This window comes from Rhodotorula toruloides (assembly GCF_000320785.1).
Source record: "Rhodotorula toruloides NP11 unplaced genomic scaffold Scaffold14, whole genome shotgun sequence".
NCBI classification, from domain to species: domain Eukaryota; kingdom Fungi; phylum Basidiomycota; class Microbotryomycetes; order Sporidiobolales; family Sporidiobolaceae; genus Rhodotorula; species Rhodotorula toruloides.
The window spans coordinates 316,622-343,461 of record NW_015622974.1 but is presented as its reverse complement, the minus strand read 5'-3'; the positions used below and the strand labels follow the sequence as shown (position 1 = coordinate 343,461).

General features: G+C 62.0%; 8 protein-coding genes across 8 annotated transcripts; 5 read left to right on the top strand and 3 right to left on the bottom strand.

Annotated features, from left to right (window-relative positions):
• Window positions 1–3,101: 3,101 nt before the first annotated feature.
• RHTO_01657 (flavin-containing monooxygenase) lies at window positions 3,102–5,603 on the bottom strand (the record flags this gene model as incomplete). Its single annotated transcript, XM_016415338.1, has 14 exons — window positions 3,102–3,224; window positions 3,311–3,580; window positions 3,638–3,750; window positions 3,809–3,977; window positions 4,040–4,106; window positions 4,173–4,288; window positions 4,348–4,493; window positions 4,550–4,843; window positions 4,903–4,960; window positions 5,022–5,072; window positions 5,136–5,151; window positions 5,279–5,302; window positions 5,371–5,454; window positions 5,515–5,603. 14 exons carry the CDS (start codon window positions 5,601–5,603, stop codon window positions 3,102–3,104), a joined length of 1,620 nt encoding a protein of 539 aa, XP_016272716.1.
• Window positions 5,604–8,363: 2,760 nt separating this feature from the next.
• RHTO_01656 (uncharacterized protein) lies at window positions 8,364–8,948 on the top strand (the record flags this gene model as incomplete). Its single annotated transcript, XM_016415337.1, has 1 exon — window positions 8,364–8,948. The coding sequence occupies one exon, from the start codon at window positions 8,364–8,366 to the stop codon at window positions 8,946–8,948; it is 585 nt and encodes a 194-aa protein (XP_016272715.1).
• A 675-nt stretch (window positions 8,949–9,623) lies between these two features.
• On the top strand, window positions 9,624–12,491 carry RHTO_01655 (Pentatricopeptide repeat containing protein; the record flags this gene model as incomplete). The annotated part of the gene is made up of 1 exon (XM_016415336.1): window positions 9,624–12,491. One exon carries the CDS (start codon window positions 9,624–9,626, stop codon window positions 12,489–12,491), a length of 2,868 nt encoding a protein of 955 aa, XP_016272714.1.
• Window positions 12,492–12,992: 501 nt separating this feature from the next.
• RHTO_01654 (aldehyde Dehydrogenase) lies at window positions 12,993–15,084 on the top strand (the record flags this gene model as incomplete). The annotated part of the gene is made up of 8 exons (XM_016415335.1): window positions 12,993–13,208; window positions 13,274–13,419; window positions 13,492–13,760; window positions 13,825–13,909; window positions 13,969–14,408; window positions 14,475–14,567; window positions 14,677–14,867; window positions 15,031–15,084. The coding sequence occupies 8 exons, from the start codon at window positions 12,993–12,995 to the stop codon at window positions 15,082–15,084; spliced, it is 1,494 nt and encodes a 497-aa protein (XP_016272713.1).
• Window positions 15,085–15,601: 517 nt separating this feature from the next.
• Window positions 15,602–18,317, top strand: RHTO_01653 (uncharacterized protein; the record flags this gene model as incomplete). Its single annotated transcript, XM_016415334.1, has 4 exons — window positions 15,602–15,614; window positions 15,685–15,817; window positions 15,936–16,444; window positions 16,501–18,317. 4 exons carry the CDS (start codon window positions 15,602–15,604, stop codon window positions 18,315–18,317), a joined length of 2,472 nt encoding a protein of 823 aa, XP_016272712.1.
• Window positions 18,318–18,945: 628 nt separating this feature from the next.
• RHTO_01652 (uncharacterized protein) lies at window positions 18,946–22,289 on the bottom strand (the record flags this gene model as incomplete). The annotated part of the gene is made up of 9 exons (XM_016415333.1): window positions 18,946–19,547; window positions 19,608–19,625; window positions 19,684–19,878; window positions 19,940–20,248; window positions 20,301–20,839; window positions 20,940–21,709; window positions 21,775–21,828; window positions 21,887–22,101; window positions 22,178–22,289. 9 exons carry the CDS (start codon window positions 22,287–22,289, stop codon window positions 18,946–18,948), a joined length of 2,814 nt encoding a protein of 937 aa, XP_016272711.1.
• A 178-nt stretch (window positions 22,290–22,467) lies between these two features.
• RHTO_01651 (uncharacterized protein) lies at window positions 22,468–24,480 on the top strand (the record flags this gene model as incomplete). Its single annotated transcript, XM_016415332.1, has 6 exons — window positions 22,468–22,718; window positions 22,782–23,140; window positions 23,204–23,235; window positions 23,323–23,550; window positions 23,625–24,138; window positions 24,221–24,480. The coding sequence occupies 6 exons, from the start codon at window positions 22,468–22,470 to the stop codon at window positions 24,478–24,480; spliced, it is 1,644 nt and encodes a 547-aa protein (XP_016272710.1).
• Window positions 24,481–24,711: 231 nt separating this feature from the next.
• RHTO_01650 (magnesium ion transporter) lies at window positions 24,712–26,523 on the bottom strand (the record flags this gene model as incomplete). Its single annotated transcript, XM_016415331.1, has 6 exons — window positions 24,712–24,915; window positions 24,976–25,093; window positions 25,153–25,178; window positions 25,237–25,484; window positions 25,545–25,738; window positions 25,796–26,523. 6 exons carry the CDS (start codon window positions 26,521–26,523, stop codon window positions 24,712–24,714), a joined length of 1,518 nt encoding a protein of 505 aa, XP_016272709.1.
• Between the last annotated feature and the right edge of the window lie 317 nt (window positions 26,524–26,840).

Sequence of the window (26,840 nt, the reverse complement as noted above, 5' to 3'; positions counted from 1 at the left end):
CTTGTCCGCCCTCTTTCTCTTACTTGGCTTGTAGAGGCAGCGGAGCGCGACAAATGCTGGTGACGGCTTCGATGCTGCGCAATCGACGCGCACCGCCGACGACCCACTGTTCCTCGCTGCCTCGTGCTTCCGCGCGCAGCAACACTCACCTTTCTCCCTTGTGTTCCCTCCGCGCTTGCTATTGCGCACTGCCTTCTTGTGCTAATTCGCCTGATGCAGGCCGCAAAGGATGGCTGTACAGCTCGCTGAAGAGACGGACTTGGCTGTTCAGGTGAGCGCGGCCTTCTCACCCTCTCCATCCTCCCAATTGACTTGTTCGTCCTTTGTGCAGCTTCGGAAGCTCTCTCAGATATACAGAGTGTGCGCAGACGCCGGGTGCAAGCAAGCGCAGTGCGGGTGAGGCGAGAGGAGACGGGAACTGAGGCAAGGTCTCCCCTTCTGGCTTCGCGCGAGGCTGGAGGCTGTCTGTTCTCGTACTGGGCAGCAAAAAGCCCTACGCGGGACTCGAACCCGCAGCCTCCAGATCACAATTCGGTAAAAGGGCCGAGAAAGTAGAAGTCTGGCTCCTACCAGGGCGACGCAGCAGGCTATTTTTTGAGCTCTATTGGCCCCGCAGGGACTGCCGCTCGAGTATACAGCACACAGCAGTTACGTGCATCCAGGCTGGGAGCAGAGTGAGCAGCCTGGCGAGGAGGAGCGAAGGGAGTTTGGCTGGCAGTCTGCTGGGCTTGGTTGTGGAGACGTCAGAAGTGTATGCTAGCGGTTTCTTCTGTTCGTTGAGGTGTTGAGAATCATTCTCAATCAGCAGCAGGAAGAGTCAGCGCAAGACGGCAGAGAAAGCGAAAGGGAAGCTGGATGGGCAAGGTAGCGAGTCAAGTTGCCACCTTGGGAGCTCGCAAGTCTACCATTGTGACACTATACTGATAACAATTCGCTCAACCCTTCAAGGAACCTCGCTTGCCAGGAGCTCAGCTCTATACGATCCGAGCGAGCTAGATCATATCTCTTCTCCTCCTGAGCCTGAAAAGCAAGAGGCCAAGAGCAAATTGCTTGTCCCTGCTTTGTTTCAACTTCAGGCCCCTTGTCAGCGCAGTACACTTGCAGCGCTACAATATGGCAGAAGAACTGAGTCTGCAGCAGACAAGAAGCTGGCTTGTCCTCCCTCTCAGAGTCTGAGTCCGTGGACCAACTCGTGAAGGTGAGACTGCTCTGTGGAGGAAATGAGACACTCTTTGAGCACTACTTTAAATAGTACTGGGTCTGTGGAGCAAAACTTGAGCCTGCAGCCAGCGGAGGAAAAGGAGGAGTGATAGTGATGGGTCTGCAGCTCTGCCTCGTCCTTTGCTTCCTCAGTCTCCCACCACCGGTCCTACTGTACCCTGTGACAGCTCTGGAGGCCAATGGGAAGCATAACAGAGTCAGCGTAGAGAGTCAAGGAAAGGTGAGAAGGTCACTCTCACCGAAAGCTTGCCTTCCTCCTCCTCAAATTGATACCGCTCCCTTTCCAGCAATCCTCTGATTCTCTGTTGCGCCCACACCACCAGACCGGACTAGTTTCAGCTCGGAAGACGCGAATCCGCTGAGCCTCACCTGCACCTTCTCCCCTGTTCCGCCGAACGCAGCTTGAATGGCCCATTACCACTTCCACAGCTTTCAATAGACAAAAGTAACGGGTTTTGACCTGCAGGAAGCACAAATGAGCAAGAGAATGAGTGGAAAGGAGGGAAGAAGCTGGAGAATCAAGGAAGCCTGTCAACTCACGAGCTTGCCGCCTTGTATGCACTGCCCTAATAACATTCAGAACGCTCTCTTGGAGGCCGGCCAAGCAAAAGCTTGCAAGCCAGCAGCTGCGGTAGTGAGCAAAGTGGAGTGGGAGAGGGAGAGACTGTTGTGTGTCTGCCTCTTTGTCCTCCAAGTTCCGCCCTAATTCACTGGCTTGATGCTCTTCAGTCACAGGAAGCCTGTCAAAGCTGTGAAAGCGGACAAGGAACAGTCTCATAGCGAGAAAAGGTGAGAAGGTCAATGTTGCCTGGCAGATCCCTTCCTCGCCTGATGCTCATCCGCTCGTGCACAATGCGCGCTTGCGCAGCACACGGCGGACACACTGAGAAGCCTCGCACTGCAAAAGCTACCGCCATGACCACGAAGGGCGGGTGAGGCGAGAGGAGACGGGAACTGAGGCGAGGTCTCCCCTTCTGGCTTCGCGCGACGGCTGGAGGCTGTCTGTTCTTGTACTGGACAGCAAAGTACTGGGCAGCAAAAAGCCCTACGCGGGACTCGAACCCGCAGCCTCCAGATCACAATTCGGTAAAAGGGCCGAGAAAGTAGAAGTCTGGCTCGCTACCATTGCGACAGCAGGGCTATTTTTTGAAGCTGTCTGAGTCCCGGTGAGCGTTCACAGCCCGCACACAGCCAAAAGGACGGCCCGAAGACCAAAGTTGGTCGAGATTGCGCCGAGGAGGATGAAAGAGGAGACGCCTTGCCCAAGCAAGAGCTTGCGCTCTTGCTCGACAAGACCCTGCTGCCCTCGTAGATCCTGTGCCAGGGTGGGAGAGCCCCAGGGACAGTCTCCAGCCGCGATGATCAACCGGCCTCGCGCAAGTTGACATCTCCTTGACATCTCTGATCCGGCTCGCCGCCCTCTCTCTGGCTCAGCAGCTGCGCTGCTGAGCACTGCTGAACTATCACTGTAAGAGACGGTCCATGACAGTAGGCAGCGCCGAAAGCACGGAGACAAGCAAGGGGCAAGCGGCAAGCCCCTCGAGTTCCGAAGCTTCAGCCTTTTGCGCGCGAGCTGCCACACTCCAGCACATCTTACCACACCCAGTGAGCTTGCTTCAATGCTGGCCGCAGAGACGGAGAGCGTGATTCGACAGAGGGATGAAGGGAGAGTTGCGAGCATGCGAAGTCTCTTCCTCCCGCACCTCAATGAGGGCGACAAGCATTGTGCCTCACGAGAATGGTCGTGATAACACTGATACAAACGTGATGCACGGATAGAGGACCAAGGAACCGATACAGAGGCAAAGGGAATAGGAAGGCAGAACAACGAGGGAGCGAGTTCTAGTAAGCGAGCGCGTGTACACGGTCGTCGAGGTCGTCTAGTACCAGCCGAGGTAGCTGCGCCATGCGGCAGGACGTTCGGCGCCGGTCCACTTGAAGTCGCCGTAGTTGGGGAAGGTGCACGAGCGCCAGAAGTGGACTTGCGACCAGGGATAGAGCGTCTGCGAGAGCGCGAGCGAGTATCGTCAGCATTGGCGCAGGACAAGGAGGGGCGAATGAAAGCGACGGCAACGAAAGAGCAACTCACCGAGCAGAGACCGGTCGCCTTGTCGACATACCACGACACGCCGCCGTCCTTCTCCCACACCTTCTTCTTCATCTCCTTCCGTACCTCGGCGTAGAAGCGGTCCTCGGCCTTGGTCGTGACCTCGACGAAAGGCGCGGGCTTGAGCAGCTGGACCTTGCGGAGCTTCTCGACAATCGGGCGGATGAGGTGGAAGGTGAGGGCGAGCTGGGCTTCGGAGGTGAAGAGGACGGAAGAGTGGCCGGTCGCAGAGTTGGGTCCCATGATCCAGAACTGGCGGGGGAGAGAAGGTCAGCCGAGGGATGTCACGGAGACTGCGACGGGACGCACAAAGTTGGGAAACTCGGCGACGAGCGTCGACTGGTACGTCTTGATGCCGTTCGCGTTCAGGCGATCTTGCAGAGACTCGCCCTTGTCGTTGTAGATCTTGAGCGGGAAGAGGACTGTCGCCCGGCAAAGAGTCAGCTCCGAGTGCTGCGAGAGTAAAAGCGGCAGACTCACAGTCTCGGACCTTGAAGCCGGTAGCGAGGACGATGATGTCGGCGCGGCAGACGCGGCCGTTCTTCGTGTAAACCTTGTCGCCCTTGACGGTAGTGACGACATCGTCGGCGATCAGCTCCATGTTCGGCGCGTTGAGAGACTCGTAGTAGCCGCTGTCGAAAACTCGGCGCTGTGACGATTAACGAGGTCAGTCCAAGAACTCCCCTGAAGCGGTTCCAGGCGCAGACAAACCTTCGCCGCGACGTCAAAGTCGGGTCGCAGGACATCCCAGTATTTCTTGGGCGCGGTCTCCTCGATGCTGCGAGCGAACGAGTGCGTCAGCGTCGGCTCGGGGAAAGCAGAACTATAGCAAAGCCGAACGCACTACTCGTTGATCTCCTTGACGGTCTTCCTGCGCTCGCGCTCGCCCTTCTTGATGTCCGTAATCTTGAAGAACGACTCCATGACGAAGAAGACGAGTGAGCGAACGATGAAGCCGAACTGCAAGCGAGCCGATCATCAGCCAAGTGGCTCATGAACGGAGGGGCCGGGCGACTCACCCCGGGAATCCAGCGCATCAGGAAATGGAGGAAGGCATTGTCGGGCGCCTTGATGCGGCGGATGATGGACTGCCGGGAGCGGGCAATCTGGGTGACGGTGGCGGCTTCGTGGACAATTTCGGGAACGATCTGGGCGGCGGAGCAGCCTGTCGAATTTCGCAAGTCAGCTTCGTCCGCATCAAACGAAGGACGTCGCACGCACCGTTGCCAACGACGACAACATCCTTGCCCTTGAGGCTGACGTCCTCGCGCCACCTCGCCGAGTGGAAGACCTCGCCGGTAAAGTCCTCGCGCTTGAACGGCGGGTCGTTGGGGATCGTGAGACCGCCGAGGCACGAGATGAGGATGTTGCAGGTACGGGTGCGGACTTCGCCCGTCTCCTGGTTCTTGACCGAGAGGTGCCAGAGTCCGTCATCGCGCGAGAAACGGGCGGTCTCGACGGCGGTGCGGAAGACGATGTTGTTCAGCTTGAACTTGGTCTGCACCTCGTGGAGGTCTGCAATGAGGTGCCGTCAGTCTAACTCAGCTTGGATAGCGAGCGGGCGCGACACTCACACTCCAGAATCTCCTTCTGTCCGGCCCATTGGCTCGAGGCGTGGTAGGCGGGGTAGAACTGCGCGCGTCGGGACGGTGAGCCCTTCGTAACAATCTCTATGAGATGCATGGAGACTCACGGAGAACGAGTAGAAGGTGAAGGGAATGTCGCAAGCTGCGCCCGGGTATCGCTGGAGGAGAACAAGGTTGTCAGCACGAGGCGTATACTCAGAGGACGATGTGGAGCTACTCACGTTGACGTTCCAAGTGCTGTGAACGGATCGTAGAGGCAAACAGCGTCAGCAAGGGCAGGATTGCGGCGGTCGGCGACTCGAAGGGGAGGATGGCGACATGTGGGGGGAGTCGCGAGAAAGCGAGCGTGACTGGCGAGACTCACCCTCCAACATCGCTAGTCTTCTCGCTGTAGGACGAGAGAGCTCGGTGAGCGAATGAACAGGCGCGCGAAGAGGGAAACGCGGGAGGACGCACTAGACGAGGACGTCGTCAATGCCCATCTTGCGGCGGAGCTGGATTGCCGACGCCATGCCAGACAGGCCTGCACCCATCACGATGCTGCATTCGCGTCCAGATCAGCTCGCGTCTTGGAGGAGAGGGAGAGGAAGTCGAGCGCACCAGGTGTAGTGGTCCTTGGTGTCGGGCGCCGAGTGCTGGGTGAACGGCTTGGGCTTTGGCATGAGCTGGTGCTTCTCAGAGTGTGACATTGTGGGCAGTCTGTGAGTGGGAGAGAGGTGGAGGGAGCAAAGGAGAGAAAGTCGCGAGCCGATCGAGGACGAGCCGGCGAAGTCGAGTCGACCTCGCCGCGCTCCGAAAGGAAGCACCGACGGAACCGCTGCCTCCGCCCGGCTTGCTTGGGCGCCGCTCCCGACAGGCGACACACGGCCAGCTTCACAACGCCGCAATCGCCACTCGGTACGCTCGTCGGCGCACACCTATAGCTGGACCGAAGAAGCGCGAAGGGCACCTCACCGAGCAGGACAAGCTGGAAGTCTGCAAACTAGTCACTGCAGATAATGGGCCAAAGGTGGCGATGGCGCGCTGCGGCTGTTCGAGCAGGGAGCGTAAGCAGGACCTGAGCAGCGAGCGAAGCGACTCGAGACTGAGAGCTGCCGCCACTCTTGACGGGGCGTCGTCGAGGGCAACGATGGAAGAGAAGTCCCCAGCGCAGACATGCCAAGCGTGACTGTTGGCGAGGCGCCAAGCGAGCGCGAAGCAGATGTCGAATCGCGAAAATGAGGAGCAGGTCACAGCGCCAACAGCGGCAGGCAAGGCCGGGCTTGGGTCGTAGCGGCGAGGCATGCATGCAGTCTGCATCTGCCCGACGTCCTCACTGTGCACGCCTGGCGAATGGATGACCGAGGGGCAGCAGTAGATGTCGGAACGAGGAAATTCCTGGATGAAGCCTTCGACACCCGCTCCCGCTTTGCCCGCGCCTTCGAGACCGTGCAAGCAGAATCTCCCGACCCTCTGCGGGCATCCGCATGGCTCCGCGGCCGTGTGAGCCGGTTGTCGAGGTCGCGGTCGAGTTGGCGTTGAAGACCCAAGAAGCGGGTAGACGCCAGCGGCGGGTGCGCCCTCTAGCGCGAGCAGGAAATGAGACTCCGTGTGCTCTTTCCGTACGCCCACAGACCAGCCGGAGTGTGGAAGAGCGTTCGGAGAAAGAACGAGCGTCGGAGGATATGGCGGGTGAGTAGGGGCGGTCGAATTCAGTCGGTGGCGCTGCAACCTTCAGACGGCTGCGAAATTGCCTGCGCCGTGAGACGATACTCATTAGCACATGTCAGGAGAACTGAGCATGGCAGAGAAAGCGGGCGCACCTGGGCAGAGTTTCTCTAGAGCCGTTTCCAGTGCGGAGGGTCCGCCGTACTCGTTGATCACCTTGACGACAAGCTCCTTCGGGGTCGAGGATCCGCAAAGTGGTCGCGCGGGTCTCGGAGCTTTGCAACTCCCCGATCGTCGCTCAACCTATTCGCAGCGACCCAGCACATCGTCGCGCCTGGGGAAATGTTGCGACGCATGAGGTATGTGGCGGTAGAGAACTTCTGCTCGAGTTCGGGTCCAAGCAGGTCGTAGAATGGCGAGAGGCGCTTATCCCTGCGAAGGCTTTCGGGGACGTCCAGCCATCAGCTGCCTGTCAAGAGGACACACAAGGTCAGTGACCAGGCATGCTGCACGTGAAGCGGACAAGGCGTACGAGTCTCGAGTTTTCACCAGTGCCGGTTGATTGTCGCCAGCTCCGCCTGCGTGAAGTTCGAGGGAGAACGGACGCGATCTTGTGCCGCTGACGCGCAGAGAGCGGAGACGAGGCCTTCGAGGATGAGGGCTGTCAAATCAAAACGGGCTCGTGAGCAAGCAATGAGCGGGAGAGACTGAGCGGGACAAACCTTTCATTGCGGTGCAGTAAGCCCCCACTTGCATGTCCCTCTGCCGCTCCGCCTGCCGCTCTTGTGCCGCACGCATCAGCAATGACACCTTCTCCTCGAGCTCCGCCACGTCTTGCTCGAGGTTGACCACATTTTGCTTGACGTTGACCACGCAGTCCAGATACTCGTTGCTGCGTTCAGTTTTCGCTTCTGCTGCGCGAGCTCGCTCGGGGTCGCGTTGGAGGATCTCGTCAACTGCGAGGGGCTTCTGCGAGAAGGAGAACGCAGGGCGGGTGATAGGATCGGCGCGAGGAGAGTCTTGAGGCAGGGGCCGCGCGGGGAGGAACAGAGGGTACGAGTGACGAGCTTCCAGTGTCGGCAGTAGAAAGGCTGGGACTGATCGCACAGCAAGCCACGGATCCACGGAAACCGGGAAAGAGAAGAAGTGAGGGGATGACCGGCGCGAGAGCGGGCGGTCGAGAGGACGGGTGTGAAAGCTGTGGCGGGCAGCAGAGAAGAGGCGTGCGCAGCGTGAAGCGAGCAGAGAGACGCTTCAGCATGCTGTTGCGCTCAAAGCGGGAGATCAATGCGAGTGGTCGAGGTGGAAGATGCGAAGAGCGAGCGAAGTTGGGCGACGACCACAGCTTACGGTGGCACAGGCTGAGTCTGGACAGGCTGCCAGAGCGCGCTAGACCGCGCACAATAACGCTCCAACTCGCACTCGAGCTTCGTCTGCTCTTCCTCGAGTCCTCGTCTCCCCCTCCACTTCGTCGCTGAACCCGCAGAGCGCATTGCCCACTCACTTCGGCTCAGAGCTCGCCCGCTGCTGCCGAGGCAGGACAAGCATGCCATTGTCCAACTCGGGCGGCTCGTCACCGAACAAGGGCGTCGCGGCGGGGGGACTTCGTTCAGCGTTCAGCCATCTCCACCCTCGCAGGAGCAACTCGACCCGCTCACTCTGCTAATCTGACAGGATGGCTGAGACGCTGACCAGGATGCTCTGCACGAGTAGCGCCACTCTGTCACGCTTCTCTCTCTTCTTCCTTTCCTCCACTGCTCCCCTCGTTCGCTCGCATCCACCTTAGCGACGGCATCACCAACATGGTCCACCTCCCCCTCTTCGCTGCCTGCGTCGCCGCAGTCTTCTACCAAGCCACCACCTGCGCCGCCCTTCCCCTCGTCATCCGTCCCTCGGCCACCGCCATCGTCCCCGTCACCTACGCCTTCAACCCTCAACGGCCTTTCGCGCGTCTCGCACCCTCCCCTCGCCTGCACGTCGTCGACGACTCATCCGATTCCGAGGATGCTACTCTCGCACCATCATGGATCGCACCCGAACCTTTCGCCGCACAAGCTTCGCTAGCTGCCGCTGTGAACGATGACAGCCTCTTCAGCGATGCTCTTTACCCCTACGCTGCGACTGCCAGTCCGACCGGTATCGAGGCGAGCATTGCGGCTGTACTGGCGTCGAGGCAGCTGCAGGGGGTCGAGAAGTGGCAGCCCGACGCGGGGTCGAAGGAGAAATTGCACAGGAGGAGCGCGGTTGTGCAGGCGTCTGTCAAGTCGGCGCGGACGACGATGCGGGACAGGAAGACGCAGAAGGCGGGAGGCCCAGGTCGGAGGACGATGGGCTCAGTTCGAGCGGAACAGGCGGTCGAAGCCCTGCCCGTCGCTCGGCTCGCCTAGACAGCGACTGGCATACCTCAACGACGACCTACTCGCGTGAGGCTCCCTTGCTGTCGCAGGTATACCTCGATACGCCCGCTTTCAACACCCCGGAACTCCCCAAACGGCACATCCGCTTCGTTCCGCCTACCACCTCTCGACTCCCCATCCTTTACGGCCATCACAACAGCATCCCTTTTACGACTTCTCTCGCATAACGGTTATCAGCATACTCGGCAAGATTTACAACGCCTGGCGCATTTCATCCTCTGGCTCGAGCAGCGCTCGCCTTCGTCCACCCTCCCTCTTCCACCCGCCGGGCTTGCCCGACTCCCCCTCATCCTCCTTCGTACCTTCTTGGCAGTAGTCCTAGCGACCCTGCCTTTCGTTGTTCTTTGCGCGCCCTGCGGGCTGTATCTTGAAGCGTTTGAAACGCCGATTCCTCTTTCCGCCGCGTCTCGCTTCGGTTCCTGCAGCGTAGAGAAGTCCAACGCAGAGCGAAGCATCTCTCTAATCAGTCAGAAGGCGCTCGGACAACGAGCACAACTTCATCTGTTCCGGCATCTTTCGCCCGCACTTCCTGGCACCGTACCGCTCGCTCGCCTCGCTCGGAACGCTTTGCGGGATTGTCAGTGAGTCATACACAGCTCTCGAGTAGCACACGAGCTGACCGCAATCGCCCCCCTGCAGCCTGCGATGCCCTCACCTCGCCTCGTCTCCTCGAGTCGAGCGCTGCTCTCGACGGCAGCAGCGCAGCAGGGCCTGCTGGACGTCTTTGCGCCAGCCGCCTTCGCATCACTCTCTCTGCACCCTCGCTCTTACTCGCAAGCCCCGAGCCGCCCTCCTCCCCGCTCCTCCGCCCCGCCCTCGAACAATCCCTCTCGCTCACAAGACCGCCCAGCACAGCGTCGGGATAGCTCGCCGTCTCGTCGGGACGGGCCACGAGCTCCTCAGGGTCGCTCGAGGCAGCTGGCGCCGAAGAAGAAGGAGCAGAGTCTCACCGAGCGGCTGAGGATGGCTCGACAGGACACCTCGACTACACCCTCTCCTTCGACCTCGAACGCGCCTAACCCCGCCGACCTACTCTCTGAAATCCGTGCCACCGCTCACTCCCGTCCATACGCTTCCGTCTCGCACGACGACGACCTTTCGACACTCTCACCGGTCCAGGTGCAGAACCAAGCTGTCCTGAACCTCGTCAACGCCGTCAGTACACGGCTGCGCAACTACGACCTGATGTTCGTCAAGGGCTGGAAACCGCTGCGAGAAGCGGGGCAGATCGGGAGGATGAAGGAGTCGGACGTCGCAGAGATCCTCTGGGCGGCGCTGGCAAAGATTCGCGAGACGGGAGCGGCTGGCGAGGGTACCCACTGGCACTGGAAGGAGATCCGCGAGTTGGCCTTGTGGGTCGCGGGCGGGTCGGAGCGGACCATCGTCACGGAGTGGGCGTGGCAGAACGTCTATCTCGGCTACGAGGGATGCGAGCGGGTGATCGACTTGTGGGAGGCTATCTGTCGCGGAGAGGCTGCAGCGCTGCGACGGGCACCGAACGGTCCGAACCACGCGTTCAAGCCGGCGATGCAGGCGTTGCGCGAGGACGGAGCACCTGAGCAGATCAGGCTGCCGGTCGGCCTCTTCAACCTTTCTTGCGTTGCACACGCCCTCTTGCGCGCTCGACTCGATCCTTCAGAACGCCCCCCCTTCGCCTCGATGATCCCCAAGGTCGTGTCGCCGCATCTGCGGGGATTGAAAGCCATCACGCCCGAGTTTGGCATGGTCCAGCGCCTCGGCATCCTCCGCACCTGCGCCGTGTACAAGGTCGACCGAAGCAACGCAGTCGTGCCGTCCGGCATCGTCGCGCCTAGCGTTGTCGACACCGCCGTCATCCCTTTCCTGCGACAAGTCGGCCTCGCTCGCGACTGGTACTTCAAGAATGAGCCCCCCGGCGCCAGGGTCGTCAAGGACATCCAGGCGTTGCTCCGAGCCGGCTCGCAGAAGCAGGCATGGAAGCTGTGGAACCTTCTCCAGGAGGCCCTCGCGTCGCCGGATCTCGCCTGGCTCGGCACGGACGAATGGCTCGAGTCATCCCGCGCCAAGATCCTCGTGGCGGACGAGGACGGGAACCTCATCAACGCTTCGCAGCCCAACCAGGGTGAGTTGCCGCCCGACAAGCTGGACCCGAAGGAGACCAGCGCCGAAGCCGAGTCTGAGGAGGACGCCGTCGACGAAGACGCCGCCTTAGCAGTCGAGACAGTATCGCTCGCTGTGCCGATCGAGCCCGCCCAGCTGCATCAGCGTCACATCGGCGGCATCCTCATCGGCTTCGTCAAGGCCAAGCTCATGGATCACGCCAACACGATCTGGGGCTGGCTGGCTGAGCGCGGACTCTCGCCCGGTGTCGCCTGCTGGACAGGTCTCCTCAACGGCTACGTCGCCAGCGGAGCCCTCGCCTCGGTCGAAGCCGTCTTCCGCGACATGCAGCGCACGCCCGGCCTTGAGCCCGACTACTACAGCTGGATGGCCCGCACGAGGGCGCACTTTGCGGCGAAGGACCCCGAGGCGGCGATGCGTTGCGCGCGCGAGATGATGCGGGACAAGCACGTCCTCGCCGACCTGCAGCGGAGCGGACTCAAGACTTTCCCGGTCGTAACGTGGGACTCGCTCATCGACGGCTTGCTCAGCTGCGGTCGAAGGCTAGAGGCCGACTCGCTCTTCAATGAGATGCAGAAGTCGGGCCTCGAGCCGAGCATGCGCACCTTCAACACCTTCCTCGCCTACTGCACTCGCGGGAAGAGGCCCGACCTTGCGACCATGATCCGCCTCCTCCAGCAGATCGCCGAGAGGGGCCTGGAGCCGGACGTCTACACCTTCACGATGGTCCTCCACGCCCTCCTCGCCGTCGGCCAGAAGGACGCGACCAACCGGACCATCGAGATGATGCAGGCTGCGGGCATAAACCCGACTCGCGCGACGTACGGCGCCGTCATTCACAACCTCGCGTCGTCGGGCGAGCCGGAGAAGCTCTCGGCGGCGCTGCAGCTGCTCGACGAGATGGAGTCGAAGAAGATGGAGACGAACGAGATCATCTACACCTCGCTCATCCAGAACTTCCTCCGCGCGATCGGCACGTCAGGGTCGGGCCACACGACGTCCGAGGGTCGCCACCCTTACGCCGACGCCGCCATGATGCTCAAGAAGCGGATGGAGGCGCGCGGGAAGCACCTGAACCGGATCGGCTACAACGCCCTCATCGCCGCCGGCTTCTCGCTGCAGAGCGAGTGGGGCACCGACCTCGCCATGCGCATGTTTGCCGAGCTCAAGCGCCGCCCAAACACGCTGCACAGCCCTCTCACCGCTTCGCAGCGCAAGGAGAGCGGGAACACCGACCGCATGCTCGTCAACGGGACGTACTATGTCATGCTCGACGGCCTCGTGCGCAACGGCGACTACAGCACCGCGAGGAACATCCTTCACGAGATGGAGCGGTCGGGCTTCGAGGTGCGGTCGAAGCCGCTGCAGCGGCTGGTGAGGCAGGTGCAGTCGGGCTTCCTCATGAACGAGTAGCGGGCGCCGCAGGTAGATCTCTCGCCACTCTTACACAACTGTTGTCCCGTAACGCATCTTGCAACGCATCCATCCACTCTAGGCGACGACTTGGGTCGTCTTGCCGCGGTCCAGCAAGGGAGGCGCCTTGCGTGCGGACACGAGTCCTGTCGACGCTGCCTGCGCCCAGCCCTTGCGGACTCTCTCGTCTCGGGCAAAGTTCTCATTGGCGAAGTCCGAGAGGGCGAGCGGCGTGGGGGAAGGAGTGTTCGGCGAGAGAAGATCCGGCCGCTCCTCCGCGACGTCGACTGGCTTCGTCTCTTACAGCGGTCCATCGCGACGACTATACACGATGCCGTGCGTTCTTGACACTGGCAGTCACTGCAAACGACCGCTGACCTCGCTGCGTCGTCGTTGCACTCACATCTCTCCGCCCCGCAACCTCCACCTCCTCTGCGATTAATACTCCGCACCTTGGCCTTTCACGCTCTCCTCTTCCTCCTGCTACACACGCGCGCAACCATGAGCAGTTCTGCCGATTCAACCTCGTCTCAGTTCCTCCACGCCGCGCCTCTCCCCGGCCTCCTCAACGGCAAGCCCTTCCACGGCTCCGCTTCGTACGTTGTCAAGGACCCGCACAACCCGTCCAAGACGCTTCACCAGGTCTCGTCCATCACCGTACAGGACGTCCCTGCCGTGATTGACGTCGCCCAGAAGGCGTTCAAGTCGTGGAAGAACGTCAGTTCAGACTCCGCTCTCATCTCCGCTTTGCCTCAACATCCGCTGATGCGACGCTCCTGCAGTCGTCCGTCATCGAGCGACGCAACATCTTCATCAGAGCTGGACAGATCCTGCGCGAGCGGATCCCCGAGCTTGCCAAGATCGAGTTTGAGGAGACGACGTCGAGCGAGGGATGGGCTGGGTTTGAGATGACTTTGGCGGCCGACTCGTGCGTCCAGGTCGTTCTTTGAGCAGCTCTTGTGCAGGCAAAGGCGGCGGCTAACATTTTGGACGCGCACAGTATCGAGGAGACCGCTGCCGCGGCAACGAACGCACTTCGCGGCGAAATCGCTACGACCGACTCGCACCAGCGGGCGTACATCGAGCGATGCCCCTACGGTGTCGTGCTCGGTATGGCGCCGTGGAACGCCCCGCTCACCCTCTGCCAGCGCGCTGTCCTCCAGCCCATCATGGCTGGAAACACGGCGATTCTCAAGACTAGCGAGATGAGCCCTCGCACGCACATGATTCTCGCCGAGGTCATGCAGCAGGCTGGTCTTCCTGCCGGTGGTGCGTGCCGTTGTTACCGGAACGCGAAGACCTCGCTTGCTGACTTTCTCTTCGCCTCCTCCAGTCCTCTCGATCGTTCACGTCGCTCCCGAAGATGCGCCTGGCGTCGTCGAGGCCTTCATCAAGCACGACGCTGTCGGCAAGGTCAAGTGCGTTTCTTTCTGTCTCCTCGTTTGGAGAATCTCCTTGCTCACTCGCTGGTCCGCAGCTTCACCGGCTCGACGCGTGTCGGCTCGATCGTCGCCTCGCTCTGCGGCAAGTACATCAAGCCTGTCGTCCTCGAGCTCGGCGGCAAGGCGCCCGCGATCGTCTGCGAAGACGCCGACCTCGAACTCGCCGCAAACGCAATCAAGTTCGGCGGTCTCTTTCACTCGGGCCAGATCTGCATGGCGACGCAGACGGCAATCGTCCACGAGTCGGTCGTCGACAAGTTCCTCGAGCTCTTGACCGACAAGTACCCTCGCGCTTCTGCCGACCCGACCGACGGCGCCGCCCTCCGTGGCTTGTTCACCACCGTCAGTGCAAACCGCGTCAAGGAGATTGTCGACGACGCACTCAGCAAGGGCGCAAAGATTGTCGCGGGAGAGCACAAGGTCGAGGGCAACGTTGTCCAGCCGGTCCTCCTCGCGAACGTTACCGAAGAGATGCGTGCGTTCCGATCTTCTTTATGCTTCTTTCGCTGTTCTCCTTGTACTGACGACTTTGTGTGTGCAGGCGTGTACCGCGAGGAGATGTTCGCGCCCGTCTTCAGTGTCCTGACCTTCAGCGACTACGAGAAGGCGATCCACTACGCCAACGACCACGACTGTGCGTTCTGCTTCTTCCGCGCGTCGTACTCCCTGCATAATGTTGCCTGCTGGCAAGTAGCGAGACCTGGCAAGTCCCGTGGCTGACCGGCGCTTCTCCTCCCCGACAGACGGCCTCGCCGCCTCCGTCTTCTCCAAGGACATCGACCGCGCCTATAAGCTTGCGAAGGACGTGAATGCTGGTCTCGTGCATTGTAATGCGCCGTCCGTGGCTGATCACCCAACCATTCCGCACGGGGGTTGGAAGAAATCGGGCTTTGGGCGTTTCAACGGACTAGTCGGGATTCGCGAGTTCTGCCAGGTGCGTCGACGCTTCGCTATCACTGGTAGACCGATCGCGCATCCGCGAAGCGGCCGGTGGGCGGCTAGGAGATGTTCGGCCATTCCTGCTGGCGCAGTCCCACCTCTTGCCTCGCTTAGCGTGCGCCGGGCGCTTCCCGCTGACTCTTCCACGCCCTTCACAGCTCAAAACGATCACTATTGATGAGAAGGCGACATACCCTGCCCCTTCAGCATGAAGAACGACCGAGAACGACCGCGACCGTCGCCGATTTCCCCTCCGCCTTCTTTTCAGGTCTCTCCGTCGCATTTCGACGTCGTAACCCTCATTGCCACATCAGTGTGTCACTTTAATGCCTTTAAGACTTTCTCATAGGAGCACAAGCACCAGATTTGTGGGCTTTTCGTAGCAATCGTCAGGAGGAAAGCAAGACGAAAGCGAAATTTTCCGCCAGCCCGGCCTTCCTTTTGGCTCACACGACCTGGAACAGGCTACTGAACGACTCAGCGAGTGCTAAAGGGGCCTCCTGAAGGCGCCTCAGGCCGCGACGCCTGCCAAACCCCTTGGAGGGAGCCTTCCCCTCCCTCGTCTCCCTCAACCAGCACACCTCGCCGCTACAACTCGCTTCAGACGCTTCTACAGCACAGCAGCAGCAGTATACCGACCCATAGACGCCATCTGAGCACCTGCCCACCCCTCGCAGGCCGTTGAGCGCACACAAAACCTTCATCAGTAACCCTCCTTCGACCGGGAGAATGGGCGACCCACGTACGTCGAGGCGGGTGCACGCTGTCCTCAACAGCCATTACCGAGCTCACACAGCCCACCCCGCCCGCAGCTCCCGATCCCGCCATCGTTTCGAGCACCAGGCCGATGCTGGTCTATTCGCGTGCAGAGCTCCTCGCGCTGTATACGAGTCCGCTGGTCCCGAACAAGCTGGAGGGCATGAAGGAGCTGTCTGAGTGGCATGGGTGCGTTCGAGTGCCTGCCCCAGGGCGTCTCTCGAGCGGACGAAGCTGACCTCTCCCTTGCCCCGCACACCTTGCACGACTCTCCCTCCCCCTTCATTTGCTCCACCGACGTTCGCAGCGACTTCAACGCACCCCCTTCTCCGCCCCAACAGCGCCACGGCCTCCCCTCCCGCCCTGCTGAGCGATCGCACTCTGAACGCAACCGCCGCCTCAACAACATCGACTCGTCTCCGTTTGCCAACTTTGGCCGCTTCGGCGTCGACGGCGGTCTCGGAGGTGAACTCGAGGGCGGGAACAGGCGGAGAGGCGGGCGCAGCGGGAATCCTCTCGCGGAGGGCGACCGAGACCAGGCGCCGCACCTCGGCGGCGGAGGCGGGCGGGACAGGCGAGGCGAGCCGAGCAGTCCGACGAAGGAGCGTGGCCTTGGGTTGCTGAACGAGCGGGAGCGCGGCGACAGGCTCAAGGCGCGGATTGGTCGAGGCGAGATGGACGGGAAGGGCGAGAACGACAGGGACTTCAGGAGGCGGGAAACGGACGCTGCGCCTGGCCAGTCCCGGCGGGACCTGCGGCGAGGAGTCGGACCGGAGGACGAGGGCGGGTGGCGCAACGTCGGCATGTCACGCGAAGGTGCGTTGCGCATCAGCTGCTCGCAGCAGCAGTACTCACCTCATAAACATCCGCAGAACGCGAGAAGCGCCTCTTACGCGCCCACCCATCTTCCAACAACGTCAACGCCGACTCGAATCGCCGCGACCGCGACCGCGATGCTCCCTCACGTTCGGGTCGTCCCGCCTGGATGGACGAGGATTCGCCGCCCGGCACGTCTGGCTCGTCAGCGCCCGCATGGATGGACGCTCCCGCGACCGGTGGCCTGTCCTTTGGCTCGGATGGTCACGTCCTCGAGGACGCCGCACCGAAGGATGAACTTCCTTCAGGCGGACTCGCTGCTTTTGGCGCGGGTGCTGGCGGCAAGGGCGGGATGGACGGCCTGCAGGCTTGGAAGGCTCAGATGAAAGAGCGCGAGAAGCGGGACCGCGAACGGGAGATGCGCGCAGCAGGGATCCCCGCAGAACGGGAGGAGGCGAGTCCGCACGAAGAGGCTGCTCTCCAGGCGCCGCCGCCAAAGTCGATCTTCGAGGATCTCGGCATCAGTCGCACGACGGGCGCCCCGCCCGGCTTCGACTCCCCGGGGTCCGCGCAAGACGGCGGTCGCTCGTCACGCTTCGCCAGGTTCTTCGACGCCAAGGCTCCGCCACCGCCTGAACCGGCCTCGCCACAGACCGCAGCGCAGCAGCCGGCGGCGAGCATCTTCAGTTCGCTCATGGGTGGAGCGGCGAGTCAACCGACGAGCGGCAGTCCCGCACCGAGCAAGGAGGATGCGGACAGCATGGCGAGGTTGCTGGGCATGCTGCAGGTGTCGGGCGCGAGGTCGTCGTCTCCGGCTGTCGCAAAGCAGACCTCGATTGCGGACATGCAGCTGCCGCCTCACCAGCTTACACCTCCAGCAGCGGTCTCTCCGGCGGCGACGAACGACTCGTTCAGGACAGCAGACGACGCCCGCTCGACTAGCCGCTTCCGCTTCTCCAGCAAGTCGTCGACCGCCTCGCCGAGCGCACCGGCTCCTCCCTCGTTGGCGTTGCTCCAGTCACCCTTCCTCGCAGGCGCGATACCGCCTCCCGCTGCGTCGACAGCAGCATCTCCCGCACACTCGCACGGCATCAAGTCTGCCGTCGAACCTCGGTCGCCGCAGCAGCCGCAGCAGCCTCAGCAGCCGCAGCGCTCGCCCGACGTCCGGCGCGAAGGCGAGAACGGCCACGCCTCGTCTCCTCCTCAGCACGCCTTCTCGCCGCCGCCTCCCCCCGGCATACTTCCTCAATTCGTCAGCGCCGGTCCTTCGCAGAACGGCATCCGCCTTCCACCAGGTATCGGGAGCCAGCTTCCGCCAGGCGTACCGCCTCCTCCTTTCGCGTTCGGTCCTGACGGCCGACCGATTCCTCCTCTACCCCATCCCGGACTTCTCCCTCCCTTCGGCCTTCCGAATGGCATGTCTCGCGGCGGACCCATGCCAGGACCTGGGGGACCTCTCTCGCCTCCGCTCGTCAGCCCGAACGGAATGCCTTCGACAGCAGGACCAGCCTCGCCGACTCAGCACGCTCGCTCGCCAGGTCAAGGTCCGCCGAATGGCCAGTCTCCCTTCATGCCGCCTCTCCCGCCGCACATGCTTTTCCCGCCCGGCGGTCTCCCACCTCCAGGACCGCTCGGCTTCCCTCCTCAACTCCAAGGCGGCCCTCTACCTCCTCACCTCGCCGGTCGCCTCCCGCCCATGCCGCATCCTCATCTCGGCGGGCCAGGCGGTCCCGGTTCTCCTCCACCTCCGCCGATGTTTACGGCGGGCAACAACCCCGGCGCCGATCTCATGGCGCTGCTCAACTCGGGCTCAGGCGGCCAGCGCATCGGTGCCGACGGGCCACCAGCGGGCGTACAGGTCAGGCAGGGCTGATGAGGCAGTCATTCGTTCGCTTCCACCGCTTTTGTACTTTGTCGTTCGTCAGATGCTCCGCCCAGCTCATTCACGCGAAGAGGATTGCGAGAGATCGTTACAATTGCGCTCCGAGTGTCGCGAGACTATGCTACACATTCCGACAAAGACTTGCGGGTGCGAAAGCGTTCAAACCCCCTCCGTCAGCGTCCTCGCTGTATCAAGCCGTCGCTGCCGATGCTGCTGACGACGTGCGCGGCGGTGGCGAAGCCGCACTCGTCGGTACACTCCTCGGCGGTCCTGCAGTGACGGTTTTTGTCGAGGCTGGCAGAATCGACAAGACCTTGGTTGGGCTCCTCATGCTCGATCCGGACAGCGACGGGATGTGGGCGACAGATCTCGACGAGGCGGCCGACGGGAGAGGACTCGCAGGCTTTGGCGGCGATGAGCCGCTCCCAAACAAGGCAGACGAGGCGAGGCCCTTGACGCTCAATGTGCGAGGCGGACTGTTATTCGGCGGCGGCGGCGCCGACACTGCTTGCGCGCTCGCTTGTGGCGCTTCCGGCTGTTCTTGAGGTCCGCCCGAGATCTGACGCTGCTGATTCGCCTCAGTCGCCTCGTCCGGCGCAACTTGCGACCTCCTCGCGCCTCAGGCATTCCTCGTTGTTTCCTCGACCAGCTTCTTCTCCTCCGCAGCGTCGAGTCGCTCGCTAGGGTTGCTGGGACTCGTGTTCACCTCTCCGCGTTCGTTCAGTGCCGCCTGTAGCATCGCAAGACGCGCCGGATTGATGCTGGCGAGTTTCGCGGGCGACGACGCTGACTCGTCTTGCGATGGCGTTGATCCGGCCTGCTGGGACGGTGGCGCCTGAGTCTGCGCTCCCAAATCTGCGCCCGCCTGACGCCATACTGTTGGTTGCGCCGAGCCGCCGATGAATGCGGCTTGCGGTCTCGGCACAAGTGGTCTCAGTCCGGGCTGCATCGGCGAGTAAGCCTCAGTCTGCTGCTGCTGCTGAGCAAGAACCGTCGAAGGCGCAGGACTCGGATAAGAAGGCATCGGGACCGGAGTGAAAGCGGTTTGAGGGACGCCGAAAGGTGCAGGCTGGACTGAGGAACCAAAGATGTGGCCTTGCTGTTGCGCAGACTGGTCGAATCGATCCGCCGGCGCAAGCTGCGGCGAGGGCGGCTGCGATGAGTCGTGCACTTGCTGGTACTCGCTCGCATGCAAGCGCCGGAAGTCCTTGCTCATCTCGCCTGCGGACGGAGGGGGAGCGTCAGTCGCAATGCTCGACGATGTCAGCGGACAGGACGTACTCCAGGTCCAGGTGTGTGCTGTGGGAAGGGTAGACCGTGAGTAAAAGCGAGGCGAGATGGGAAGAGGGAGGCGCACCGCTCCCGCTCTTCGCGAACGCATGCTCGGCGTGCTCGACCCACAGCTTCATACTCGAGCCTGGATACCGACTGCCGTAGAGCTCACGCTTTGCCCTGTCGCGCGCTTGCTTGTCGCTGAAGGCGAGCCAGACGCTCCGATACATGCCGCCGCGAGCGGGCTCGGGCGCTGTGAGCGTGAGGCCGACCAAGTCATCTGCGAGAGCGACAATATCAGCTTATGCGAAGGCGGAGCGAGACGAATCCCCGAAACACACCGCACTGATCGAAAAAGTCGCGGCATTCGGCAAGTGTCGCGCTCTCGGGAAGGTTCGCCGCGTACAGTCCAGAGAGCGCGTCTGCGAGGTGCTGCGGGAGCGGCTCCGCCTGGCCGCTCAAGCCCGTTGCGCCAGGAGCGCCGGCATGCGGACTTGGTCCACCAAGTCTTGCAGCGAGCGGTCCGGGAGGAGGAGGAGGCGGAGGAGGACGCCCTTCCATGCCGGCATGACGAGCCGCGAATCGCGCCATCTCGCGATCGAAGCACTCGCGGACAAAGTCCGGTGCGAGGTCTCGCCAGCGCCATTGTTCTGCGGGAGAGATGTCAATGCGAGACGGAGCGAGTCGGAGAAGCAGACGTACGCTTTCCCGTTGCTGCACCACCACCGCTCGTAATGATGACCCTGCCGTTCCACGAAACGTCGTTTGCCCGCCTGGAGAGCTCCTCCGCTTCCGCCTTGGTCCTGAAAGCGACGAAAGCGATCGTGACCATCGGGACCTGGCCCGGGTTGCGGTCGACGTTAGGCTTCGACGACACCTTGATGCCGCACGGCCTGATATGCATCTTGAGGGGCAGCGAGTGAATGAAAGTCTCGAGGTCGGCCGGCGTGAGGACGCCTGCGAAGTGACGCAGGAAGACGGTGAATAGGCTGCTGGCAATAGCCATCGGGACGTCGGCGTCCGGGTCAGGCATCTGAGGCGGCGGGGTTCCTAGTCGTTGCGAGATGGAAGGCCGACTCGGAAGACTCGTGAATGTTGGGCCAGACGCATGTCCCTCACGCGAGACGTCGTTGTCGATGCGTCTGCGAATCGACGAGCGGAGGGAAAGGTCGCTCCTCGCCGGGCTCGGCGGCCTCTTGCGCTGAGACGTCGGTGATTCCGCGTCCGCCCTTGAGCGAGGCCTGCGGTCGCGCGACCTCGAGCGCGAGCGTTCGCGGCGTGACGGCCGGCCTGGAGATCGTGAGCGAGACCTTTCGCGGCGGGATGTGGGGGCTGGCGAACGCGAGCGAGACGACCGCGTGCGCCTGCTCCTCTCCCTGTCTCGCTCCTTCTCCCTCTCCCTTTCGCGCTCCTTCTCCAGCCCTGTCCCTGCTCGTCGGCCGCGCTCTGTCGCGGCTCCGACTTCTGCTCCTCTCCCTCAAAGACCCCCTCCGGCCCCTCTCCTCCGCCGTCCCGTTCACGCTCTTGCTCCGCTTGTACTCCGCGCGCTCCTTCTCGCGCTCTTTCGTCCCGGGCGTCATCTCCCTTTCGACCGGTCGCTCCTTCTGCCCGTCCCTCTCGCGGGCATTCGCTTCGTCCTCCTTCTTCGGCTGAAGCTCAACAGCCGCCTCGGGCTGAGCTTGCGCCGACCGCAGAACCGAAGAGGGTAGCCTCGACTTGGGCTTGGCTAGCGTCTCGGTAGTCGGCTGCAAAGTGACGGGAGGAGCGGGCGCAGCGGTTTCGATGGAAGTGGAAGCGGCAGGCAGCCCGAAGGGCAGAGGTGAACCAGGTGCAGGTATCGGGGCGGCGGAAGTTGAGGGGACTGGTGCGAGAGTCGAGGCGACTTGCTGAGGTACAACGGGAGGAATGGGAAGGGAAGGAGCGGGAGGCGCGGGTACGACGGCTGGCCGGGCTGCAACAGGCGCAGCAGCATCTGCGGGAGTAGGAGCTGGAGGGAGAGGGGCGGAGGGCGGGACGTCAGGCGCAGTTGTAGGCGGAGCAGCTGCGGGCAAAGCGACTGATTGAAGCGAGAGACCGGCGGCAAAGTCTCGCTCGCGACGGTCGAAGAAGATCTGGATACACACAAGCACCAGAAAACGTCAGCAAGCGTGGGTAGAGGACGCGAGAGACGACGTACGTCTTCTGCGGCAAGAACAAGGTCGGGTGTCGCAGCAGGGTGGAAGCGCACGGCCTGCTCGATCCCGCGGGTCAGCGCACGACGTTTCAAAAAGGACGCGGAACGGGCGCACCGCAAGCTGCGCGCTCGTCAAGCCCTGCAAAGCCGCCTCACCGCCCGAGAGGTCAAAGTCTAGGGCAATCAGCTCGAACTTGGGGAAGAGCTCGCCGTTGCGTTCAGGCTCTGGCACTTGCACGCCCATCGGAGCCTTTGCGTTGATCTGCGCCCGTACTCGCTCCCTTCGCCTGCGCCATGTCCGCTTCAAGGTCGCCTCCAGGCCATCTTCCCCTGCTCAAGTACGCCACAAACGCGTGCACCGCTCGGTCAGGTCGTGTGTTGAGCTCATATCAGCACATCAACGCACAGGAAGTGGACCACGGCGCAAGTGCGAGCTGGTAAGCGGGCAAATTGGCGAGGGTCGTCGGCGAGCACTCAAAGTCGAGTTCGGCGAGGTGGAACAGCGGGAACGGGTCCATGTGCGCTCAAAGAGCAGTGTATCGCCGTCTGGCACCCAGCAAAGCCCGCCGACAGCTGGTGTCGCGGTGTTGTCGTCGCCAACCTGCTCTTGCGAACGAACGCCTAACTCAACCGGCTTCAACATCGCTCAAAAGGGCTGATACTGGCCTAGTCCGTTGATCAGACTGCTAGCGCTGCATGTGGGCGCTCAGGCGGACGAGGCAGGCGCTGTACGCAATCCTACCGGCATCCGCCCAGCCCACTCCCCCGCACACCTCGACACGGACAGGCAGCGAGGCAAAGGGCGCCGTGGACATGCGGACGACAGGCGCAGCAGTACTCCTCGGCATTGTGCTCGTGGCGTACACCCTGCAGACTGAGCTCGCCTCGTACGCCCAACACGAACTCGGATACAAGAAGCCCTACTTTCTCTTCTACCTCACGCACAGGTGCGTTTCCAGTCTGCACCCACGACCCCGAGTGAGCTTACGAGGCCTCTTGCGCGCCCGCAGCTCGTACATATCCCTCTTCCCCCTGCATCTCGTGGTCCTCGCCCTCCTCGGAACACCCATTCGCTCAAACCTCGCTTCGCTCGTCGATATTCTCGCGTTCAAGTACTCAGCGCCAGGAGCGTACACGTCTCTACGAGCCAGCGTGCCTTCGTCGCCCGTTCTGCGGAATGGACGGACCGCGGCAGGTCGGAAGCCGTCCATGCCTGGCCTGATGGACGAGGGACTGCTGGCGGTGACGAAGGGTGTTGCGCAGGAGGAGTGGGTCAAGCACATGGCGAGGAAAGCCTTAATCTTGACGTTCTTCATCTCGGCGCCGGCGCTCTCGTGGTACGCGGCTGTGCCGCTCACGAGCATGACCGGTGCGTTCTTGGGGTTTCGCTACTTCTCTTCCCGCCCTGACGATCTAGGTGGCGCACACGCAGATATCACCGCCATTTACAACGTCTTTGCCTTTGTGGGTCCTCCTCGTCCTGCCTTCCGCTTTGTACCTTCTCAACTTGCTGACACTCGCTAACCCTTCGCTCTCGTCCACCATGCGCAGTGGGCCTACCTTCTATCGCTCTACTACCTTCCAACTCCAGCCACTTCCCGCACCTCCCGCTTCATCCGCATGATCAACCTCGTCTCGGTCCTCCTGGCCGTCTGCGGAGTCTTTGTCATTGCATACGGCGATGCAGCGGCGGCAGGCGGAACAAGCGGAGAGGCGAAGAACAGGCTGGTCGGGAACGGGCTGGCGTTGTTTGGCAGTCTAGCGTACGCAGGGTACGAGGTTTGGTACAAGATCAAGGCTAGTCTTGCGCTCCCTCTCTTCATGGGCTCTCGCTGATCCTCGTTCGCGAATAGATCTCGCTGTCGGAAACTTCGCACGACACGCCTATGACGCCCATGACTCGCACGCATGCTCGCGCGACTTCCTCCGTTTCCGACAGCGACGACGAGCCGAGCAGCCGGTTCGCTGCGAACGGCAAGGACGACCCGGACGCTCCCTCCGAGACCTCATCTCTGCTCCCTTCTCCTCCCGGCACTCCCGATAGAACTGCCTCCCCTCCCCCTCACCCCTCCGCGAATGGCGCTTCGACTTTGCCCAAACACGCTCCCTCCGCTTCTACTTCTCGACCGCGACCCCCTCCACTCGCCCGTACGCCCTCCTACCGCTCCCCCGCTGCCCTCCCCCCACGAATCACGCCCACCCTTCTCCTCCTCTACTCGAACACGATCACCTCGTTGATCGGACTGTGCACGTTCGGGTTGCTGTGGGTGCCAATCTTTGTGCTGGATTGGTGCGGGTGGGAGAAGTTTGAATGGCCGCCGGATGGAGCGGGATTGGTGCTAGTCGGGATTGCAGCTGGCGGAATCGGTACGTTTCTCGATTCTGATCACTGTCAACCGTGATTAGGCAGTTGCACACGAAGCTAACTTGCCGAAACGCGCTCGTACAGTCTTCAACGGAGGCTTCATGATCCTCCTCTCGCTTTGGGGACCCGTCACCGCTTCAGTCGCCAACCTCCTCACTCTCCTCCTCGTCTCGCTCGCCGATGCCCTCTTCGTCCCCTCCGCACCGCCAATGACGACTTCGACCCTCATTGGCGGTGCCATGATCGTCGGTGCCTTTGCGGGACTGATCGTCGCGGAAGTGAGGGGTGAGGAGGCGCATGCGAAGGGAGGAGGAGCGGACGTGGTGGATGACGACGAGGTGTGATGGCCTGGACTGTCTAGACGTGTTGCATCGCTTATCATTTTGTCATGGATACCCTGGCTTTCACGCCTGTCATTTGCTACTCGCGGGACGAAGAGAGGCAGAAAGGTTGGATTCGAGCGGTGATGTCAACAACAGCAAGTCATAGCTACGGCATATCGAGTCGTGGTGCGCTCGGAGGACGCTCTAAGTGCGTCTCCCTCTTGCGACGAGTCTATAACGGTTCAGCCGTCCTCAGTCTCTCCGCCTCGAACCCCTCCTCCGCCTCTCCCATTTGTCCGCCGCAACCTGCCGCAACTCCTCACGCCAGCCGAGATTGACGCGTCGCAGGCGAGCGAGGCGGCGCAGACCGATGGCGGTGACAAAGGCGGCGGAAGCAAAGGCGAAGAGCGAGACGGCGGGGAAGGCGAACGGATGCGTCTCGAGGTACGAGGTCAACTGCAGACGGAAGGATTGTCACAAAGCGCCAGCGAGCTGAGGAATGCGGGCGTCACGCACGTTCATGCCGAAGAGGGCGGCGATCATCGCTCCTGCTGTCAAGCCGAGCGTGGCGATGGAGACGCGTAGGTCGAGGCCGAGCAGCGAGTTCCGGTTCGAGTCGAGAATCAGCTCGATGCTGTTAGGCGAAAAATAGCGTCAGCGTCAAGGCAAGACAACAGGAAGGGGTGCACGCACATGTCTTCGGTGTGCTTGACGTTCGCCTGCGATGCAGTCCGAGTCAGTACAGCTTGAGTAGCTCGCAGAAAAAGGCAGCCGCACCTCGAGCGTCTCGACCTCGCTGACAATCTCCTCGCACTGCTTCGAGAAAGACTCGAGCAGGAGCTCGATCGCCTCGTGGTCGTTGGCGGCGTGGGGCGTGCCGTGCATGCGGGCAGTCAAGTACATCCCCGCCAAGTCATCGTCGTTGGCGAGGAGCTCATCGAGACATTCTTGCACGAGGGTCGCCCGCTTCTGGAAGACGGACAACTTGCGCGAATAGTGGAGGAGAAGGCGGAGGTTGTCGCGGTCTGAAGGCACAACTCGATGAGTGCAATGCTTGTGCCAGTGCTTGATTGACGGCAACTCACCAATATGCTCCTCCATGTGACCAAGCAGCTCGACAACATGGCTCCGCACGTTCGCCAGGTCCATCTCGAGCGCCGTGATTACGTTGATGAGGCAGGCTTCGAGCGCTCGGAACTCGTACGGCAAGCCATGAGCAGTTTTGCTAGTCGTCTTGAGCGCATGCTCGAGCGACCAGACGAAGATGCCACGAAGGTAGCTGGGGAGACTGGCGGGTCAGCGAAGGGACGTCCGCGACGAATGGAGAACTTCGCACCTGTCTTCGGCGCCTATGGAGTCAAAGATGGTGACCTCGTTCGCCGTAATGACGACGCGGAGGTGAAGAACAGTGAAGATGATGCACTCCCGCCGGGACAGGATGGTCGGAACGCTTGTCGGCACACCCGAGTCGAGTTTGCGCAAGTCGCGAGGCTGGATGGCAAATCGCCGACACAGTTCGTCTTTCGGGACGTGCGCAACCATGCTTGAGACGACGCCCTTCGCATCCAACGTCGTGCAGCGAACGTCCATGCCTGCTCCCGCTGCTCCGCCCGACATCGCCGTTCCACGAGATGACCGCAGCGTCCGCTCCAACGCCTTCGCCGTCTCCAAATTCCGCTCTCGCGACTGCCGCTCCGCCTCGAGGTCGACTGAACCTTGGTGTCGACCTCTGCCATCCCGCCCGTCGCCCTTGCCCAAGAAAGCCTGGAAGAGGCTCTTCCGTTGATACGTCTGTGGTCGGTTTGGAGGCGATGGCAGGCCCCGGAGAGCAGCTGGAGCGTTCGACGAGGCGGAGGAAGAAGTCGGCGGAGACTGTGCCGAGGCGTGTGGGCCGAGGAGTAAGTCGTACACCGTCTTGACCGGTCCTGCCTCCTTCTCCGACCTTGCTATCGATGCATGGATCAGTCGTGCGGCCGGCAGGTGCGGTGTCGCCGTGAATCGAGGTGCGGATCCGAGGGCGAGAGGTGAGGCGAAGGACGCAAGCAAGCTGCGCCTGATCGACATGCGCGGGCTGGAGACGGCCCGTTAGCAGCAAACAGGCCAGCAGCAGGACCTAGGCGTGCAGTCGTGGTGGAGTGACGGAGGGAGACTTGTGAGATGTCAAGGTCGATGAGGGTGATCCGGGGGCATCGAGCTTTCCTGCTGAAGTTTCCTTGGATGACAAGAGACGTGCTTTCAGAAGTGTATCCGAATCGGCGGAACGCAGGAGAGTCGGAAGACGAGGAAGATCCGCTCGAATTCAGGAAAGGAAGAGGCAGTCTTCCATCGCTGCTCCTTTGCGACGTCCTACGATTGCGGATACGTGCGCTGACAACGTAGCC